We start from the raw sequence: 19,682 nt of genomic DNA, 5'->3' as shown, positions 1-19,682 counted from the left end.
TTCAGCGGCCAGTGACAGGGCGACGATTGGGGATCAGAGCCACTTTCGGAGGTATGGAGGGCTCCCCGGGTTTCCCTAGGAAAATCGCATTTACTCCACCGTGCAGCGCGCGGGAAAAGAACACCCAATAACGGACCCGGCGGGCGGCGGGGAGCTAAAGATAGAGTGGAAGTGATGGGCGGTCGAAAGGAGGAGAAGTACCGGGTGCATCGAGTCACCCGATCAATTGGGTGTGGGTATACGGCGTACCCCGTAGACCGCGTCCCGACTGCCGGTACCGGGTACCCAGTTACGCCGTAGATCTCATTACGCCTGAACTGTTGAATCGGAGTATGTTGCACAACTCACCCTATATAAGGTGTGTGTCGACCTCGGTTCCCTCTCTTCTCGTCGCATTCTGTTCCCCGGCAGTACTTATCTTGACCTGAGTACACGGATACTACCCCTGTGCAGTAGAAGACGTCAACACTCACTCCGTGGATACGTTGATCCCGCACGCTATCGATAAACGGGTCCAGACCGCCAAGAGTGGGTTTCATAGCTCTCCCCAACGATTCCCCCGAAGCTCACGTACTTCCCAGGTATAAAGCAGCCTGCTGTTGTCCTTTCTCCTTTCCCGTCCATTCTAAAGTCCCTTTCCCTGTGACTCTTACTCTTGTCCGGATCTGTTCCCCAACACTTCCGGTCCTTGCTTATCTACATTCTTCATTCCACACTCTATCTCCCACATCTACTTGTACTTCACCCTACCCCGGCCTATCTAGGCAACTCTCTACGTTCTACAACTCCCTCACCATGGCCGCTGCTCGTTCCACTTCCCTGCGCGCTCTGCGCCAGCTCTCTCAGCAGCCCATCGCTGCCCCTGCTCGCCGTGGCCTCCACATCACTGGCGTCCAGTCTGCTCAGCCTGCCAACCCCGCCGACAAGGCCTCTCTCTATGCGGCTCGCAGCCTGCCAGACCTGAAGTCCGAGTGCCAAAGACGCTCGCTCCGTGCTGCTGGCAGCAAGTCCGAGGTTCGTGCTTCCACCCCGCGTCATGATCGACGACCATCTAACCGCCAATCTTACAGCTGATCGAACGCCTCTCCAACCACGACGTCCTTCAGTCTCGTGCCTTCAGCATTGCAATGCGCCGCATCAACAGCAATGCTTTCGCTGAGTACGTTTCCCCCCAAGTCATCACTCATCACTTCTCCAATTCATCCATCCCAACTCGTCCCATATACCCCATACCTATCACATGCACTACGAGACTGAAACTAACACCCAAATAGCACCCCCTCAACGCGCCAATTTAACACATCCCGTTCCTCCAAAGCTATCGGCGACACCTCCACAGTCGACCTAGTCTACATGCCCTCAATGGCCGACATGGAAACGACCTTCTCTCGACCCGCCCCCCAAATCCCGGTCCTTCCCGACCTGTACTCGCACCACGAGTCCGCTTCCACCTCCGCCCCACTCATGAAGCCCCAGATCTACACCGTCTCCGGTACCGGTATCATCGCCGCCAGTCCCATGAGCGAGGTCGTCGACAACCACTCCATCGACATCGACCCGTTCTCGCTTACCGAGGCTGTGGGCCGCTCGTTTGTCGGAGAGGAGGTCCAGCGCCGGACTAACGGTTCCTCTTCTAACCAGGGTGTTATGCGGGAACTTTGGTCCGGGTTCCTTGATGACGTCCTCGGCCCAAAGGAGACTGCTGCGCGCAAGTAGATCTGGGATCTGTTTGTTGACGGCCTGTGATTATGACTCTTCTTGGTGCTAGCCACCTTTCTCTGATTCTTTTGCTTGAGAATTTATTCGACTAGCGTTTGTGATGTAATACTTTTTTTTTCATTCTATCCTAGCGCATGGTATGCTACTAGAATAGCACCGGCCTGAACTCTGTTTCCAGGAACTCAATTCAAATACTCAAAGTTCCAAATCAGCCCTATACTTTGTACCGTTTCCTACCTTTGAACGATTCATTGTAGTCCCCGTTCTAGTCCATGGCTAGTCCTATGGTTGTGCTGTGGCCAATTTTCGTTTTGCCGAGGTCCCTCCACACTAGGCCCCGACACAACCAACCCGCAACGATCTACGGAGACACAACGCCCGGGATGCCTTCCGATCATTTTCTACACTCCCGAACCGCCGGGACCCGAGGTCATGAGACTCGGGTGATCTGTCGAAACCGTGTTCGATTCGCTCGGTTTAGCTCTACGGACGCGGATGAACTCGGTTAGGCGAGTGTGGCGTGACGTAGAGTCTTGCTATTTTTGTGAGGCTTTGAAACAACGTTCCAGTCTAGTCACTTGATGCGACACTTGTTTTAGCCATTCCGAGGTAGATGGAATGGGGATGTGGATGGTGTCGGCGGGTCAGGATCATTTTGTGGATTTTCGAGTTCAATTCAATTTTTGGGAATAGATTAACTAGCTGGGTATCTGCCTGGGTCAATTGGAAGCTTGATGACTCCATTGTTCGAAAATAACATTTGAAGGTAACGATGGGAGTGATTCATAGAGTTGGAGGCTATAATTAGTGTGGCGTGCAACTGGAGAACGTCCATGGTTGCTCACCGGCACATGAATGAGAAATTGTTGTTTTGTCCGTGTTCAGGGCAATATGAACCTCTGGCAATGTAATTCCAGCAAGTCTAGTTTGTAGTTTGTAGTTTGTTCAGTGGACGATGACTCAATCACATCTGGGTCGCATTCCGGTCTCTTCCGATACTAGGTAAGGCCATGGACAGATCCGAACGCCGTGACCAACTTGTGTTTGTCCATAGATTCAAGTAAGCACTCATTAGACTATTGGTTTGACTTTTCGAACCATCTGGTCTAATGCATCACCTCCTAGCTGATCGGACATCGTCGGTGTCTTTCCTACAACATTGAATGCAGCCACACGTAGATGTGCGATAGCTTATTTTTTGTTCCAAATCCAGGTGGATGTGCCTTGGATAAATGAATGTCTAGTGATCTCAATCGCTGTTATGAGAGACTTTTTGGACGCTTCTATTGCGCATTTGCGTAATGATTCCCCATGTAGTGATCGCCCTAAGGAGTAGGGAAATATCTACAGCGGGTCTCATGCACACAGCGATTCCGTCACCAGGGAAGTAATTCAAAAAGGACATAAGAACATGGATGTCGAGAGGTCGAGATATTCCTTAACCGATAGCTAGAGCGTGTGTACTCCGTACTCAAGTGCTCAGTCTATCGAAGTGGTCCGACCCCTATCCTGGCACCTTGATGCGACCATTAACTACTCTGTAACACCCGCCCAACCTTGGCAAGCCACACAGCCAACTGCTGATAAAGTGGTTGCCCTGACAGATTGATTAGACTGTTCAGCCAATTGTTCATCTGTGTGGAGTTCATGATTCAACCCCATGCATAATCTGATCAATATTGTGTTTCAGGTGGCGGGTGATCCCCATAGTGATTGAGGACGCTGAAACCCCTGAAAAGCGGCACCGGTCGCATTTGGTCAACATCCGAACTCCAGACTAGCCTCAGGGTCAAAATTCGGACTCGGGGGTGTAAACATTGATCGTCGTACAAGATCTGCACCTAGCCAGTCTGCAACGGTGGAGTGCAGGGTGGTAGCCACGCAATGAATTGGACCCAGCTGGTGGCAAGACTGGCCAGAACTCAGCCCGATGAACTTGTGAAGTCTAGACAGTCAGATGTAGTGAGTCCAAACCAGTTTCCTATTGTGGTGGAATAACGAGGCCAGTCAGAAGAGGTGAAGATTGACGAACCCCTGAAAAAGTCGGGGCTCTGTGAGCAAGGATCACGAACCTGGGCGTGAACACCTGCGCTACCTCGAACTCACCTGGGGACTCCCAGCAGCCACCTATGGTTATCAGCGGAACAAATCAAATGGAATAGGTCCCGCTGAAAAAAAAAATGCAATCTAAAAGCGCTTTTCTTAGGCATCTGCTGTCCGGAATTTCCAAGTTTTATCCAAGATCCAAGAAAGTAATGCGCTCTAGCGTCAAGTTAGCTCCGAGCGAACGGACGATCCCAGCTTGAACCGTGAGTTTGGCTCCACCGCACCAACCCACGAACGGCATAGGCGGACTTGTCAGGGGAGCCTTTTCCTCCTGCAGAGGTCACTGAGTCTCGGGGGTCGGTGGGCCCGGCTGGCCACCTCTTCCCCCTCACATTAGGATTGGAACTTCTTACAACCTCCTGTTCGTCTACCTTTCTCGTCGTTCTTTCTTTTTCTTTGTGCTTTATCTACTTTTTTTTCTTGCTTTTGAAGTTGTTCTCGCTTGTACATTGCTTAATTGTCGCTCCGATTTCCTGAGTGTCAGCGAATCCTTCGCTGATCACGTCTCCACCAACTTTCATCTCCGTATCACGGCCATCGCGATAGTACACGCAGCTGGAGGAATTCCTCGTCGAAGCTGCTGCCACTGAAACAGATGACGCCTAGCTTTTCTCATTCCTAGATCCATTCCAGGATCATGCGTTTCTCGCCATGCTTGCTTATTGCCGGCCTTTCAACGGGCGTCCACGCCTTCTATCCATGGGAACTTAAGGTGGAATCCGGAGTCCTGCGCCGCTTCATGCCATGGACTCTGCTTCCAGACACCGAAGACGACCTCTCCGTCAAGAAGCCATTGACATTCGACATCAAGAAATCGCCCGTCCGTCGCAAGGACACCTACTCGATCGTCCAAGCCAATACCCCCACATTGCCCAACAGTGCTCCACTGGACCAGGGTGGAAAGGACTTCTCATACTTTGCCGTGGTGGAAGTCGGCTCGCAGAAGGAGGAAATGTGGCTCGCGCTGGATACTGGATCCCCCAGCAGCTGGGTGTTTAGTTCAAGCTGCACCGACTCTGTCTGTACGAGCCATCACACATGGGACAAGTCTGATTCCAGTTCCTACATCTCGAACAACTCTGCCTTCAGCGTCGGCTACGGAAGTGGCACCGTGGAAGGAAACCTCGGCCAGGACACCATGTCAGTCGCAGGCCTGGACGTGACGTTCACTTTTGGATCGGCAAACCAGGCAAACGAGTCCTTTGCAAGCTACCCCATCGATGGTATCTTGGGTCTGGGACGGTCGCATACCGCTGGCTGGACCATTCCTTCGTTCATGGACATTGTCGCGGAGAAGCATATGCTCAGCTCTAACATCATCGGGTTCAGTCTCTCGCGTGCATCAGTCGATCCGAAAGACGGCGAGGTCAACTTTGGCGATATAGATTACACCAGGTTCGATGGAAACATCAGTTACACCGCTACCAACCAAGCGACTTGGACCATTCCCCTGGATGATGCCTACGTGAACGACAAACCCTGCAAATTCACCGGCAAATCTGCCACCATCGATACTGGCACTACCTACATCTTGATCCCTCCGGCGGATGCAGCTACTTTGTTCGCCATGATTCCCGGCTCTTCGCAGTCGGGAGAGAACTACATTATTCCTTGCGATTCGACTGCGACTTTGGATTTTGAGTTCTCGGGAATCAAGTACTCGATCGAGCCGCAGGATTATATCGGTGCGACCAGCACCGGTGGCTGTGTGTCGACTATCGTCGGCCACGAGTCTTTTGGACCTAATACTTGGCTTGTCGGAGATGTCTTCTTGAAGAACGTTTACGCAGTGTTCGACTACGACAACGCACGGATCGGCTTTGGATCCCCGGCTGTCAACTCCACGTCTGGAAACGGCACCTTCACTGCTCCTAGCACCACTGCTCCTAGCACCACCATGACCAGCTCCACTACTGCTGCCACCGAAGGTACTGCGAGTGCTACCAAAGGTACTGCGAGTGCTACGGCTGTTTCAGAATCGGCTACTTCAACAGCCCCTGCCACTGGCTCGGCATCTCATCTTTCCCTCAGTCTGGGCTCGTCACTGCTCATGACCGTTGCATCGATGTTCTTCCTTTAAAGTGAAACCACCCCCATCTTAACACCAAATTGCCGTATCACCTGCCCACGGCCCTTGACCGACCTCGACCTTCCAATAATTCATTGCACATCGTCCACAGTTCATATCGGCGTTTCCTTTCATACCCCTGAGTTTGGCGCACACGTTTAAGACCGTCTCAACCCACTTCACCGACATTCATTCCATCGGGTGATACCCACTGCACATACTGCCCGAGTCTCTCGGGCTTGTTAATACCTTCGTTTCTTGCACCTAGAGCTGCAGCCTCTTTGCACACACTCCGATCAAATTGACGCAGGCCCGGCAACGGTCCGTCATGTCACCATGTACACTTAGAACAAAATTTCCTTGATAAAGACCAATATCAATTGTAATCATTGACTAATCTATACCTGTAACCTCTCAACCTCCATCACCGAACTTTCTCCGGGATCATCGAGGAAGACTTAGGGCCGGGCTCTGTAAAAGCACTAACAGATAAACCCTCAATGAGCAGGAAACTGGGACGTACTGGTATTAAAGAGTGACATCTGGCCCCGGTTGGCCTTCGGGAAGTTTTCGCGCTGGTAGGGTCCCCGTTGTGGAGTGTTCCGGTTCTTGATATTCGAGTTCATAGGGTGCCTCATTGTTACGGGGTGACTTGGACTGTTTAGATATTATTTCAATGTATATATTCAGGATATCTTTGACGGAACCTATTTCTTGAATCTCGGTCATATTCAAGATTATATAGGTGCATTCGGTGCTATCTATCACTGACCTCTTGTTATGCTAGGTCTCGGTCGAGAGCTACATGGTTGAGAGATGTTGCTTTGAGTTTGGCAAATACTCGAATAAGCATGCATATAGTTCTCCATGCAGGCCAAGCTTTCCTCTGTGCAGGGGTGAATCGTGGTGGGTTTAATGCCGGCACCGACCTCGCGAGTTGGAACGACGGGTCCCCGAGATCTGCGGATGGCGGTCTACTCCTACGTTAAGAGGAAATGCTAGACCCTAGCGCAAATTTCTCAAATATTTATCCATTAACCATACATATATCTACTCCAAGTCATACAAGATTCCATTGTCAACGAGAACTACTCTACACACTGCGTTCGGCACTTAACCCCCGAGAATCCCCGGAATGCCGGGCGCTAACCTGATTGGGCGCGACCGGGCCGGTCTCTCGGCTTCGACGTAATCGTTGGATATCTTGATTCTTGCATCTACGCTCTATCACACAATTAAAATGTTGGGTCTCGCGGGAAGAAGGACTGCACTTGTCCGCTCTAAGAGCATAGCTCCGGCCGTGTTGTCTGCACGCGCCATTGCGGCCACGCAATCGCCGAGCACGCATCCCCGGGATTTCCACTCAACGCCGACAAATGCCGCATTCCGGCCTACCTGGATGCCCATGCGCGTCAAGACGCCTTGGATTGATGCTTTGACAGCTAGTCGTGAGGCTGCCAAGGTTGCTGAGGATGGTGAGCCTGCGGCGCCGAGTGTCAAGCCAGATTTGACGCCAAAGAAAATGTCGGATAGCTATTACAGTGCTGTATGTAATGAAAATGCTAAAACAAAACTCCTGCTAATATTGTTTGTACAGATTCTTCCGTTGGCTCAAGATAAATGGCTCTTGGATCACTATCTCAATGCTAGTGGACACATCCGACTTGGTTCATTGCTGATGGACCTCGATGCCCTTGCTGGAGTCATTGCGTACCGCCACACCGGCGATGGTGTCAGCACCGTTACTGCTGCCGTGGATCGTATCACTATCGAGCATCCGCTGATGGAGATTTGCGATCTCGAGCTTACTGGCCAGGTCTCGTATGCCACGGGACGGTCCAGTATGGAGGTTTCTTGCCAGGTGTCCAAGGTCCGCCCCGAGGGCGAGGCTGCTAAACCTGAGGATGTTTTGATAACCTGTGCTTTTACTATGGTCTCACTTGATCCGGCTACTAAGAAGTACGTTCTCTTCATACTCGTCGCTGCATAGGTTCATACTAAAATATCTATAGGCCGGTTCCCGTGGCACCTCTGCTCATCGAGACGGAAGAGGAGCAGGCAATCTTCAAGAAGGGCGAGGCAAACTCCAAAGCCAAAAAGGCCCTCCGCACCCGCAGTCTCCTAGAGAAAGCCCCCGATAACGAGGAGAGTAATCTGATCCACTCAATGTGGACAAAAGAGATGTCCTATCTCAGTAAGTGTCTACCTGCACAAACCCACACCCATGTACTTACACCCATCCACAGACCCCCAAGTCCCCGCCGTTCGCCCCGAAAACCAAGTCTTCATGAGTGACACCGTCCTCAAATCCGCCATGATCATGCAACCCCAAGACCGCAACCGCCACAATTTCATGATCTTCGGTGGCTTCCTCTTAAAACAATCCTTTGAGCTAGCCTTCTGCTGCGCTGCCTCCTTCGCGCACGCGCGACCTAACTTCCTCGCCCTCGACCCATCAACATTTGAGAACCCCGTTCCCGTCGGCAGCGTGCTGTACCTCCGCGCAACGGTGGCGTACACCGAGCCCGAAGAGCGCGAGGACGCGAGCAAATTTACCCGCGTGCAAGTGCGCGTTGACTCTAAGGTCCGCGACGTTGAGCACGGTGGCACGAGGAAGTCGACTGGCATGTTCAACTACACTTTCCTAGTTGAGAAGGATGTGCATGTTATGCCGAAGAGCTATGGGGAGTTTATGTTGTGGACTGATGCGCGCCGGAGGGCGAGGAATGCGGCTGCGATCGATCCGGCGCATAAGAGCAGTGCGTTGCGGAGTATTCAGGATAGTGTTACTGAGTAGAATGTGTATCATAGGCTAAATAGATGGTTTACAGGCCTTCAGTTTGAATGTGTGCATTATGCGAGGTGGAATTGAATGTTAATTCCCAACATTATTATTTGGGTGTATTATTACCGAGATGACCCAAAGCCCAACACAGATGACGAAAGTACATAGATCATAATGTGACCTTTCCAAAGTCAAATTTTTACATAGAGAAAATAAGAACCTGTAAAATCGAGGGCGAGAAATAAGGTGGAGTGGCGTATATAGGGGAGAACAACCCTGGGGCCGGTTAAGTGGATGGAGTTGTGGAACTAGCAAGTTGATGGTTGCTCTTCGAAAGGGAACTAGGACTATCGGTTCGCAGGCGAGGTTTAAATAAATCCGAATACGTTTAGGAGTTCAACCGTATATTAACTGCGTATCGCTGCCCTTTATAGAGTACCCAAGGCTGACTCCATTACACGTGGACTGTACTGCTGATAAAATAATTTCTTCTATACACCTCAGGCATGGCCCTCAGTGGGCGTAATTTTCACCATTTTCATACACCAGTTTCTTACCTTAATATATTCATAATATAACAGTGTATACTTTTTCAGTTCGTCCTTTCAGAGCCGCATAGTAATTCTATATACAACGCTCCAAGTCGCCTTTAACACGTGCCACACTTGCATGTATGTTTACGGTGGGCCAAGGGAGCCTAGGGAAGGGTATATGTGAGCAGAAGAAAGAAGAGACAAGACGCAAAGCCAAACCGCCAACCGTGAGCCGACTCCACCGATGACAAAAAAAGAAAACGACTCCTGATGGGGAATGATAATTCCACTCAGGTAATGCAACTAGGTATACAGGTACCTAAATCCCAGGAAACTCGAAACTCCCTCCCGGCGATATGGCAAAAATGATTGATTCGTGTAAATTCGTGATATCCGTGCTTTCCCCCTTCACTTGGGAATAGGAAGTTCTAGGCTGGATAGTTCAATTTGAGAATGAAGAGGTGGGGATCTTGCTGCGGAGCAGAAGATTGTGAGATGATGAGTATGACACCGGTAAGAGCTGAATGGTAGATGGCGCCGGCGAACGGCCAAACGAATATGGATCGAATATGTAGATCCTGGGAAGCGCAGGTGGGTGGATGGGTGTTGTGGTTGGCTTCTCGATGATGGATAATGCTTACGAGAGCGCCATTGATTGCCAAAAGGCTATCCACTCCAGGCGAACGCAATTCATCATTGTTCACTAAGAACCTCCTCAATCGTATTCGATGTCAAGGATCCCGAATTCGACTGAGAGTGGCCAGATGCACCACCTGAGCCTGAGCCAGCCTTATCCCTCGGCTCCGGCGGCTCCTCCTCCTTCATACAAGCATTCTCCAAAATGTTGGTCCACTTGCCGCTCGTCCCAGCATGACTATGCTTCAAGTGCTGCCGGAAGTGATCCGCACGGAAGAACTTCTTCGCATTATTGCACTCGCCGAACTTATGGACGGTAGTCAAGTGCTCAAAACGACTGTCCCAGTTGGGGCGTGGGAAGTTGGAGAATTCTTCGCCGCAGTACCCACATGTATCGTGTGAAGGACCGGCGGATGTTTGGCAAGATGGGGTGACTGAGCCGTGGAAGGCGGCTTGGAAACCTGGGAGGGCGGCGCAGGACCAAGAGTGGCGGCGGAGATGAAGGGAGTTTTGGTGGCGTTCGGCTTCATTTTTGTTCTTGAATCGGTTGTTGCAGTATTGGCATGCGTATTGCTTTTCCATCTCGTGGGCCCTGGGTTGGGGTTAGTTGAGGTTCCTGGGAAAGTGGTGGGTGTGATCTCACCGTAGATCGTCAGGATTGTCGAACTTTTTGGGTTTCTTGGGACAACAGTCGCAGATGTACAGACCACTGATCTTTGTAGGAGGTTTGGGAACGCTCAGGATTGGCGCCATGGATACCTTACCGGTGGAATCCGTGAGAGGGGGCTCGAGGGAGTTAGCACTCCGTGAAATTAGCACGGGTGCCACAGGTGAGCTGGGGTTCAAAATGGACTTTTCGTGGTAGGTATCAAGGTCGGAGCTGGGAGATAGACCCCCCGGAGATAGTCTGTCGTAAGGCGAGAGGCTAGTCATGCTGCTTCCTCCTATGGACAGAGCAGATGAGTATGACCCGGAGGTCCGAATGCTCAGGGAAGACGCAGCGGAGAGAGTCCGTTGGCTTGGTGCATAGCCGCTGTTTACCGATAACGTATTTGTGAAAGGATGCCCACTCGTCCTGCGTTGAGACAGATCGCCGTTGCTCGTAGCCATGTGAAGGGTATGCCTATCATCGCTGATGGGTTCCCGCGGAGGCGAAGATGCTCTTCGCTTCATGCCCTGCTTCGAGCCATCCGGATACGGCGGAGTAGGTTCGCGCAGAATGAACTGTCGCGGAGCCGCGGGCTCGGAGAAGTCGCCTTCAATATCTGAAAACACTGCCTGGTCATAACTCCCCCGATTTGATCGACTGGGTAGACTGATACTATCTTCCCGAGAAGGTGTCGTTCCGCGAAACCGTCGTCGGCTCACATCTCGCATGTATGTCGTGTCGTAGTCCATTGCCATTGAAGGAGCATTGCTCTCCACGCTTGGGCTGCGACCTTCGATATACTCCCTCCAACCCATCTTACTCCCGGGAGATACGGCTCCAGCAGATTGAGGGCTGTACCACTTTACATCGAGAGTAGAGCCTTCGGAAGGCCCCGGTGAAGGCAGATTGCTTGATGTTCGCGACGGAACGGTGAGTGCGGGAATAGAACCCCGGTGGTCAATGGAGGCCCGGTTGTCCGATCCATGGCTAATAGATCCCCGCGGCGAAAGCGAGCTTCCAATTTTCGAGAGAAGATGTTGGTCATAAGCATTTGACGAGTCTTTCACGCTTCGCAGTGAGAAATCACGCTCGCCTTTGAGAATTGGACCTGTCGAATTAACGGCCATAGAATTCGGGAATCCGTCATCTGTTGGAGGTGGCGGCTCGATCTTAATCTGAGCCTCCGGACTGCGCGATATCGGCAATCCGCTCTGTCTTCCTTCCAGTTCATCCACCACCATAGGATCGCTCTTCGGTGCAGAATCAGGCCTTCGATGACCGCCATATAAGCTCGAATTTGGGTTTATCGGAGGGAGTATGTTTGTTGGTCGTCCGGGATTCCCATGCAACCAGCCAGCATCATAACCGTTCTCTAGATCGCGGATCCTTGGGGGTGGGGGAAGTGGCGGCGGCGCGGTATTCATGACGGGTCGGGACGGTATAGGTAACGGGCCGTGGGATGAGAATGGCAAATCGGACATCATGTGAAGGGATCTATCGTCGTGACGGTCTCGACCTTTGGATTCATAGAAGTTCGACGAGGGATCAAGTCGAAGGATCATTCTAGAGCGCATTCGACGGGGCGCCGCGTGCGGACATGGACGAGCTGAGACGGGAGAAGAGGCGCGAAAGAAAAAAAAAAAAAGAGGCAAGAAGTTCAGTAAGCAGATCGAATCAAGATCCTAAGTCGCAGCGATAACCCAATCCAGTTGAGTGCAAACGATCGGTCGTGAAACGCCGATTCCGAGGCGGACTGCTAACCACTTCCCACGTCCGATAGTAGAAGGTCCAGCTTCCAAGGGCGAGAAAGTCAAGCGGCGAGAGTCACGGTGGTTGCGGTCTGAGAACTAGTTCCAAGTCAGACCGGTGGAACCGAGCTGATGTCGCGCGCAAGGAATAGGGCTGAAATTTGGAGAACACACCTCGGGACCTTGGAGCGATCGCCTCATGGGATGAGACGTTTGCAAGTGACACACAAAGCCTCAGTCAGTATACTATGGACCCAATCAATGGCAGTGCGCGGGATCAGAGCCGCGAATGCTTTTTCGGACCGAATGAACCGCAGGGACCGAGAGTCAGAGAGTCAGAGAGTCACAGGGAAAGGCAATGCGATTTGAGAAGCGAGTATATGGTCTACCCGGGCACCCCGCCACCGTCTGAACAATTGGGGATGATCGGGGCTGGCTTAAGGAAGGTACAGCTGAAAATGAAAATGAAAATGAAAATGGAGATCACAAATCCAAAAATGCAGCCCGTGGCACTAGTCAAGTAAAGGAAAAGAGGAATTGGGAGGAAGAGATCGGGCAGTTAGGAAGTCTCGGGCAAAGATGGCGGTGCAACCAGTTGATTGGATCCAAGGATTCGAGCCGAAGTAATTAAGGAAAGGGAGGCGATCTCGGTGATCTCATCCTCACCGAGCTGAAGGCCAAGGAGAAAGGGGTGGGGAGTTGGTGGGAACGGTAGGATTCTGGAACGGAGCCTACAGCAAAGAGGCGAAAAAAATGATTGAAACATGAAAACCGTTGCTTCACCCGGACTTAAAGCTGCATTTCTGGGCCCTGACGTTTTGGCGTGGAGGCAACTCTGGAAAAGGCGTGGTACGGGTATATGTATGTAATCGGCTTACACGCTTACATACCGTACAAATCGTTGCGGGTGGAGAATGATAGGATCGTCAGATCTTGATGGCATTGTCCAACCCGCGTGGGTGGTCGCCACGTTGGACATGACACACTACGTGTTGCGCCTCCTGTAGGTAGGGCACAGGGCTGGGATTAAACTCTGCCTTTCCCCGTCAGCCTTAGGGAGTACACGGAATTCCTGTAATTTTACCCGCGTCTCCAGGTACGCCCCTCCCCTCACCGGCGCTGGCTGATCATCCGTGGTTCAGCTGTCGGCTACCTAGGGTATTGGGTCTTCCAGAAACTGGGATGATCGAAGCCGACAGGGGTTCCTCAAGGTTCCAAGCGTGGACCCCCTCCCTTTATTCCGTCCCCTGCGGACAAATGGGAATGAGCTCCTGGATAAATCTATCTTCTGAAGCCAACCACGGAGTAATAAAAAATACCCTGGCTCCAGTGCAAGGTTGACGCCAGAGTGGGGTGTCACTTTTCATGTCTCGTATATTGGACGCCTCGCGATGATCGCTTGGAGGTGGAGGGGTTACCGGGGGGATGTGCATCATTCGTCAGGGTGTCCATGAGGTAGAGTGTCGCATGCAGAGTGCTTCATCTGGGTACGCAATCAATGACCCCAGCACAGCAGCAGCAGAGGGAAAGAGATACCATCCGTTTTGGAAAAGCCATGGGTTAGAGTGGGTGGCCAATTTGACTGGCGTCCAGGAGACCGACGAGCCAATGCAATGGACAACAGCTCGATAATCATACAGGCTGAGCAACGCGTGAACGGATTTACGACCAGTGACCATATGCACCGGGGAATCTTAGGAGTCTTGGCGGTAGGCTTATATCTGCTGGGATTGGCCCAAGAAGATTCCCCAAATGTCATAGCAGGGTATCTGCAGGGATACCTTCAGTCTGCGCACCCGATCCGATCGAGTTGGAGCGGAGCATTCAGATCCCTCCCATTCACGATGTGCCTTGGGGGTTCAGTAACATTCAAAAGCCAGAGAGAACACCCCTTCCTTTAAACGGCCAGTGCTGAGTCGTGGAAGCAGACCCACTGATTTCCTAGCGCCCTCCACTTTGGGCCCAGTCATGCATGCACTGCCACACTGCCGGTCCGCTGTCATTTAGCATTTGGAGTGCAAGGGGAAGGGCCCTCTCAGGAATACTTGGTGATCCCTAGACACTGACAAGGTTGTCGGACATTCTTTACCTCGGACAGGTCACCTAGCGCCAACGGTAACGTAGATCGAGGCTCATCTGGGACGTGGACCAGAAGTGCATGACTCGTGCTCCACATCAGCTTGAGGGTCAAATTTCTGTTCCTTTTTTGCCCTGATTCATCATTCGCCGAAAAAGACCAAATACAAGAGGGGAACCTTGGTAACGATAAATTGGTTTCGTCTATAGTTGACACCTCGAGTTCCAGGGGCTACATGTACAGTCACCCCCACAGCCTAGGAGCCCATAGGGCGGATGGGCCAGGTAAGCCCTACGCATGGTCATTATTGACCACCGTACACTATCGTACGCTACATAAACCTCTAAATGAGATCGCCCGACATCCCAGACACTAACTCGATCGACCCGTAAATCGCAGTCGTACGAGGCAGGATGGCGACAGGACATATACTCTTGGTACTCCTCAGCGTCATCACCGTCTCTCGAGCTGTGGCTTGCGGGTTCCCCAAGCTCCAAGTCCACTAGTCGCAATAGAGTTTCTTGGATTCTATGGATCGGCGCAGTCAAGTCCGGGTTTGGCCATCAACAAATACAAGTTGGGGCTGTACATGCACGTCTGTAGAGCGTACTGTATGTAGCAGACGTACCGGGCTCCATGATTCTACATACAGTGGCGTTCCAAGAGTTTGAAACCCTTTTAGGTACCGAGCTATTTATTCTGCCGGCAATTAGTAGTTCCACCATTCATATTCTCTCAACGGGCGTTAGTGTGCTTCTAACAAGCAGGCGGTAAAGAAAGGTACATAAGGTGGTTTCAAACTCTTGCAACACCACTGTAGCATGGGGCAGTGATTGTCCGACATGGCACCGTCAGCACATCCATCGGACGCAGTCAGACAGGGCTGTGCCGGGCCTCAGCCTTATTAGAAGGCTGCAGCCTAGGAGCGCGTGTGCGCCAACGCCTCCGTCTCGGCCGATGTGACCGTCTGACCGAGTCAGCCAGGCCTATAACCCGCCGTGCTGAGGGCGTGTCGATGCAAATGGAAATGTTCCTGCCTTTCGCTCTAACTTACTTGCGGCAAGTCAGAGCCAATACTGGGCCCAAATCCCTTGGCAGCCCGGCGAATCGGCTCGCGTGTTTTTGTACATACCTTGTCGATAAACCCAGGTGCCCCACAGCGGCGTGAACCGCTCGGCTAGTCTTTGCGTCAGCTTCTACACCGATATTCGGGTTTCTGGAATTTCCCCCTTCTGGAAAGAGATACGAGACTTTGGTGGCGGGGATATGGAGAAGTGTGAGTGGTTCATTCCACTCTCCAGTTCAATCCTTGAAATGCGGAGTGACATTGCGGGTGGGTAACTCCAGAGCGTCGGGTCTACCCACATCTACTGTAGGATTGAATGTGGTTTATCATTTCGAAGCCAGGATTGACTGCGACGCTTGTACTTGACCTTTTGGGTCCTCCTTGTGGACCGTAAATGAAATTTGCCGCGGATGCTGATATTCCCTTTGAGGGGTTCCCATAAAATGCCTTATCATGCCTGAGGCAGAAACCATCACCTGGTTCCGCCAAGCCCTTGCCCTAACAGAATTTTTGAGTTTGGCAGGGCCGAGGCTCGCGGCAACCTCAGTCAGGTTAAGCAAGTTGGATCTCCTCTGTTGATAGTCTACGATTACTGTACTTCGGCTTTCATGACGTCTCGTTTGCAGGAAGATCCTGTCTTGCTCAGCGCCATGGCTATGAACCAGATCCCCGGCCATAACATCTACATCGGAGGGTGAGTTACCGCCCTGCACCTGGATGCTATACTATTGCCTCATGCGGAGTGGGCCTCGTGCTGGGACCATATCGCCATGTCTTCTATATCGCTGACCAGCATCCCCACTTTGTAGCATCTTTTGCCTCAAAAACAAAGCGGCTCTTGAACGGGCCAATGTCACTCATGTGGTGTCTGTTTTAAGACTCTCTCCGTCCGAGGACATCTTCGCAGGCTATCAGCATCACAAGATCGATGTTGACGATGTTGACGATGATAATCTTCTCGAGCATATCCCGGCTGCTATCAGGTTCATTCAGGCCGGCTTAGACGCCGGCGGCAGTGTCCTTGTGCATTGGTAAGTTCTCATGTTCCGCGCCTCCTGCGTCACGTCCCCTTTCTCCGCCGTCTCTGCCTTTGGGAAGATTTTGTCGATTCGTGGCAGCCTCATACGTCATCACGTGCTGCATCAATTGCGATCTACACGTGGCGGAAGTATACTTTCTGCAAACACGGCCTATTGGGCATTCACTTATACTTCTTTGCTTTTTTGCATTTTATGTTTGCGGTGGACACGCGGCGCGCTAGGCCCGCATTTTGAGGCAAAGTGACGGCTGACACGATGAACTAGTGCAATGGGCAAGTCCCGATCCGCGACTGTCTGCATTGCCTACTTGCTCCACCAGCAGCGTAGCGGGCTCACACCGGACTCCGCACTCGAGCTGATTCGCCAGTGCCGGCCACTCTGTGAACCCAATGACGGCTTCATGGAACAGCTGAACCTTTACCATGAGATGGGATGTCCAGAGGAGGTCGCGGATCACCCCGTGTACCAACGCTGGCTATACCGTCGCGAGGTCGAGGAAAGTGTGGCATGCGGGCGTGCCCCAGAAATCAAGTCAATCCGTTTCGAAGACGAGCAGCCTCAACGGCCTCAGGAGGATACCGGCCGAACGGTGGAGATTAAGTGTCGCAAGTGCCGGTTCGTATCCCCTTCCCAATGCGGTAAAGTTGAAAGACTAATTTCGATCAAGGCGTGGGATTGCCTCGACTCCATACATCATTTCTCACGAACAGGAGAAGCAAGAGAGCGCCAAAATTCGATCGAATACGGAGTGCGCCCATGTGTTTTTACACCCAATGAAGTGGATGCGCTCAAGCTTATTCCCTGAAGCGGGCCCCAATGACTATGAGGGCGATGCCCCCTTGTCCGGCCGCTTGACATGCCCTCATGGCGCCTGCGGGGCCAACATTGGCAAGTTCGCATGGCAGGGCATGCAGTGCAATTGCGGTCATTGGGTGGTTCCGGCCATCGGCCTTGCCAAAGCCCGAGTCGACATTGCCAATAAGGTTAATCCTACCCGGGGAGCAGGGAACCCTTCCCCGGCCGCAATAGGTATTCGTATGCCTCCAGGGATGCGGTCTTCTGAAACGGGCGATGGTCCTGGGCGCGGAAACTTGTGAGATATGAGGTGATGTTGACGAGCGATGATATGGCATGCATGCATAATAGATCTTACGAGCGATGACATTCCCAAGCGAAGAATCTACGCATTTTCCTTTTTGTTTTCCATTTTTTTCCTGGATCGCAGTATGCTATTTTGCACAATGCATAAAGGTGACACTCGACCAGGTCTCCACAGGGCTGGTCGATTGTCTCCACAGGGCAATGGCGAATCCCGTCGACCTGCAGTACATCCTCAAGCCACACCACAGCCCTGCAATGATCTTTCACAAGATGCTCGGCCTTGAGACCGCCATCTTCACGGCCACTTGCGTCAGTGGAGGCGAAAGCTCGCTCGAGATCACTTTCTGTGGAAAGCAATGCGTACCTGCTCCACGGTGGATATACACTTGTCAGCAAGGAAAACAGTGAGGCTCTATCTCCGTCGCAGCTCCGCGCAGCATTTTTAAACATACATAGTCAGGACGGCATTCTAGACCCACACACAGTGGGTTCCTGAACTGGTCCATTCAGGCACAAGTTCAGCCCCGAAGATATCCGTGTTGGAAAGGCAACACTAGACAATATACTAGCGGCTCGGTTGACGCCTAAATCGCGAGCTACGTATGCTCCATAGGCAGATGCAGTATGTGATTCGAGATCACCAATGTCAGCCTATTCTTAGAGGACCCAGGGCTTAAGCCTCTCCAACATCATCCTCCAATAGCAAGTATACACCGTAGAGGCCCATAGCTCCACGGTCTCGTACAAGTTCACATCTCAGGGCCACACGGCGATATGCGACAGCCAATGAATAGCGCCGTCAACAGTGCCTGAACGAGGCTTAGGGCTGCATCGAGCTAAATTCGTGATCCGAAACCTATCTAGTCAGTCGCGCGCCAAAGAGGCAAACATGACTCGGTGTCACAGTTGCGCTCCCCACAAAGCATACCCTGTCCGAACACAAGCTCGAACACAAGCTCTCAATGTGTTTCAAGATCACCACTGACAAATGATGCAGACCTCGGTGATTAATTCCCTCTTGTGGAGGACAATTTTCCAAGGGTGGGAGAAGAAGGCTGTGCAAAAAGCGGGTCTCCCTATGCCTCCCGATTGGCGCCTGGGTCAATCACCGCGCGTATCCGTATTACCCGTCATCCACCCGTTTCGCTCCGTCATTACTTACGGAGTTCTAAGGGGCTGTCCTCCCTGGAACCAAAAAAAAAATCAAATAAAGATAAAAACAAAAAGCCAAGACGAACACTGACAGCCCGCGAGGCCAAGACCATAACTCGGACCCGCGCAACACCTTCATAGCGTGGACAATTGGCTCAGGTCAGGAATGCCAACGAGATACTTCCACACGCTTATTGGCGGGTCGGCCTCGGTGGGGGTGGGGCAGTGCACACTGCCTTGCAGGGGAACTCTCAGCTTCGCAGTGGAGTCCTACATACTACCTGTGTCGACACTATGGGGTCTTGTTGACGCTGATATCATAGCTTGCTACCTTGCCCCCCCTCTCCGTGAAGCTAGCGCTTAAAGTTCCGCCCCCTGGCCCCCTTTTCGGTTAGGGTTGGTGTGATCGCCTTGCATGAAGCTCTGACGCTTTGTGAGTCGGGTCCGTTTCGGATTGCTTTGGATCTGATATTGAGATGTACCAAGGTACTGTACTGTTGGGCAACTCGTGTGCCATGGACTGACCATATACTGAACTGGGAAGGTCATTACGTTTTGTTGATTCGAGCTATCCTAATGTAGAACGGCGACGCCAACTACTTACACCGCGTTGAAAAAAATTCAATCAATATTGCCAAAATGAACTACACCCTAGCCTCCCGTGCCACATGTGATGCACAGCCATACATAGCCAAGTAGTGGCTGGTACTCCTATCCGAATACGCTATCGGCTACGCTAAATCCCGTAGGGTAAGTTTAATATACTAGTTTCGAGAGCCTTCTAGGCATCCTCTGGACGCATATGTACCTAATTTTCACGCGGGGCTCATCGACGCATCTAGATGTTTTCTATACCCAGGGAGGATGAGGCATTGCTAGGCAACTGGATCATTGTAGAGCGAATCACGAAAATGGTGTTGACCTATGCGAGGACCTATAATTAGTTGAGACCGTTGCATACGGATGCTTCGGAATAGGGGGAATATAGAAGCTAAAACTTAA

General features: G+C 51.8%; 5 protein-coding genes across 5 annotated transcripts; 4 read left to right on the top strand and 1 right to left on the bottom strand.

Annotated features, from left to right (window-relative positions):
- Positions 1-795: 795 nt before the first annotated feature.
- N7498_010016 (SAP domain-containing protein) lies at positions 796-1,716 on the top strand (the record flags this gene model as incomplete). Its single annotated transcript, XM_058457072.1, has 3 exons — positions 796-1,014; positions 1,071-1,159; positions 1,275-1,716. The coding sequence occupies 3 exons, from the start codon at positions 796-798 to the stop codon at positions 1,714-1,716; spliced, it is 750 nt and encodes a 249-aa protein (XP_058303971.1).
- A 2,746-nt stretch (positions 1,717-4,462) lies between these two features.
- N7498_010015 (pepsin-like aspartic protease) lies at positions 4,463-5,905 on the top strand (the record flags this gene model as incomplete). The annotated part of the gene is made up of 1 exon (XM_058457071.1): positions 4,463-5,905. One exon carries the CDS (start codon positions 4,463-4,465, stop codon positions 5,903-5,905), a length of 1,443 nt encoding a protein of 480 aa, XP_058303970.1.
- A 1,228-nt stretch (positions 5,906-7,133) lies between these two features.
- N7498_010014 (putative acyl-CoA thioester hydrolase) lies at positions 7,134-8,690 on the top strand (the record flags this gene model as incomplete). The annotated part of the gene is made up of 4 exons (XM_058457070.1): positions 7,134-7,439; positions 7,491-7,852; positions 7,906-8,087; positions 8,140-8,690. 4 exons carry the CDS (start codon positions 7,134-7,136, stop codon positions 8,688-8,690), a joined length of 1,401 nt encoding a protein of 466 aa, XP_058303969.1.
- A 1,214-nt stretch (positions 8,691-9,904) lies between these two features.
- On the bottom strand, positions 9,905-12,058 carry znfA (putative C2H2 finger domain protein; the record flags this gene model as incomplete). The annotated part of the gene is made up of 2 exons (XM_058457069.1): positions 9,905-10,439; positions 10,491-12,058. The coding sequence occupies 2 exons, from the start codon at positions 12,056-12,058 to the stop codon at positions 9,905-9,907; spliced, it is 2,103 nt and encodes a 700-aa protein (XP_058303968.1).
- Positions 12,059-15,995: 3,937 nt separating this feature from the next.
- Positions 15,996-17,524, top strand: dspC (dual specificity phosphatase YVH1; the record flags this gene model as incomplete). The annotated part of the gene is made up of 4 exons (XM_058457068.1): positions 15,996-16,081; positions 16,197-16,418; positions 16,692-17,042; positions 17,095-17,524. 4 exons carry the CDS (start codon positions 15,996-15,998, stop codon positions 17,522-17,524), a joined length of 1,089 nt encoding a protein of 362 aa, XP_058303967.1.
- Positions 17,525-19,682: the final 2,158 nt, after the last annotated feature.

The sequence above is a fragment of the Penicillium cinerascens genome (genome assembly GCF_028974065.1).
Source record: "Penicillium cinerascens strain IBT 15544 chromosome Unknown scaffold_4_segment0_segment1, whole genome shotgun sequence".
Taxonomy (NCBI): domain Eukaryota; kingdom Fungi; phylum Ascomycota; class Eurotiomycetes; order Eurotiales; family Aspergillaceae; genus Penicillium; species Penicillium cinerascens.
Note: the sequence above shows the minus strand (reverse complement) of the source record. Positions and strands in the feature narration are given on the sequence as shown.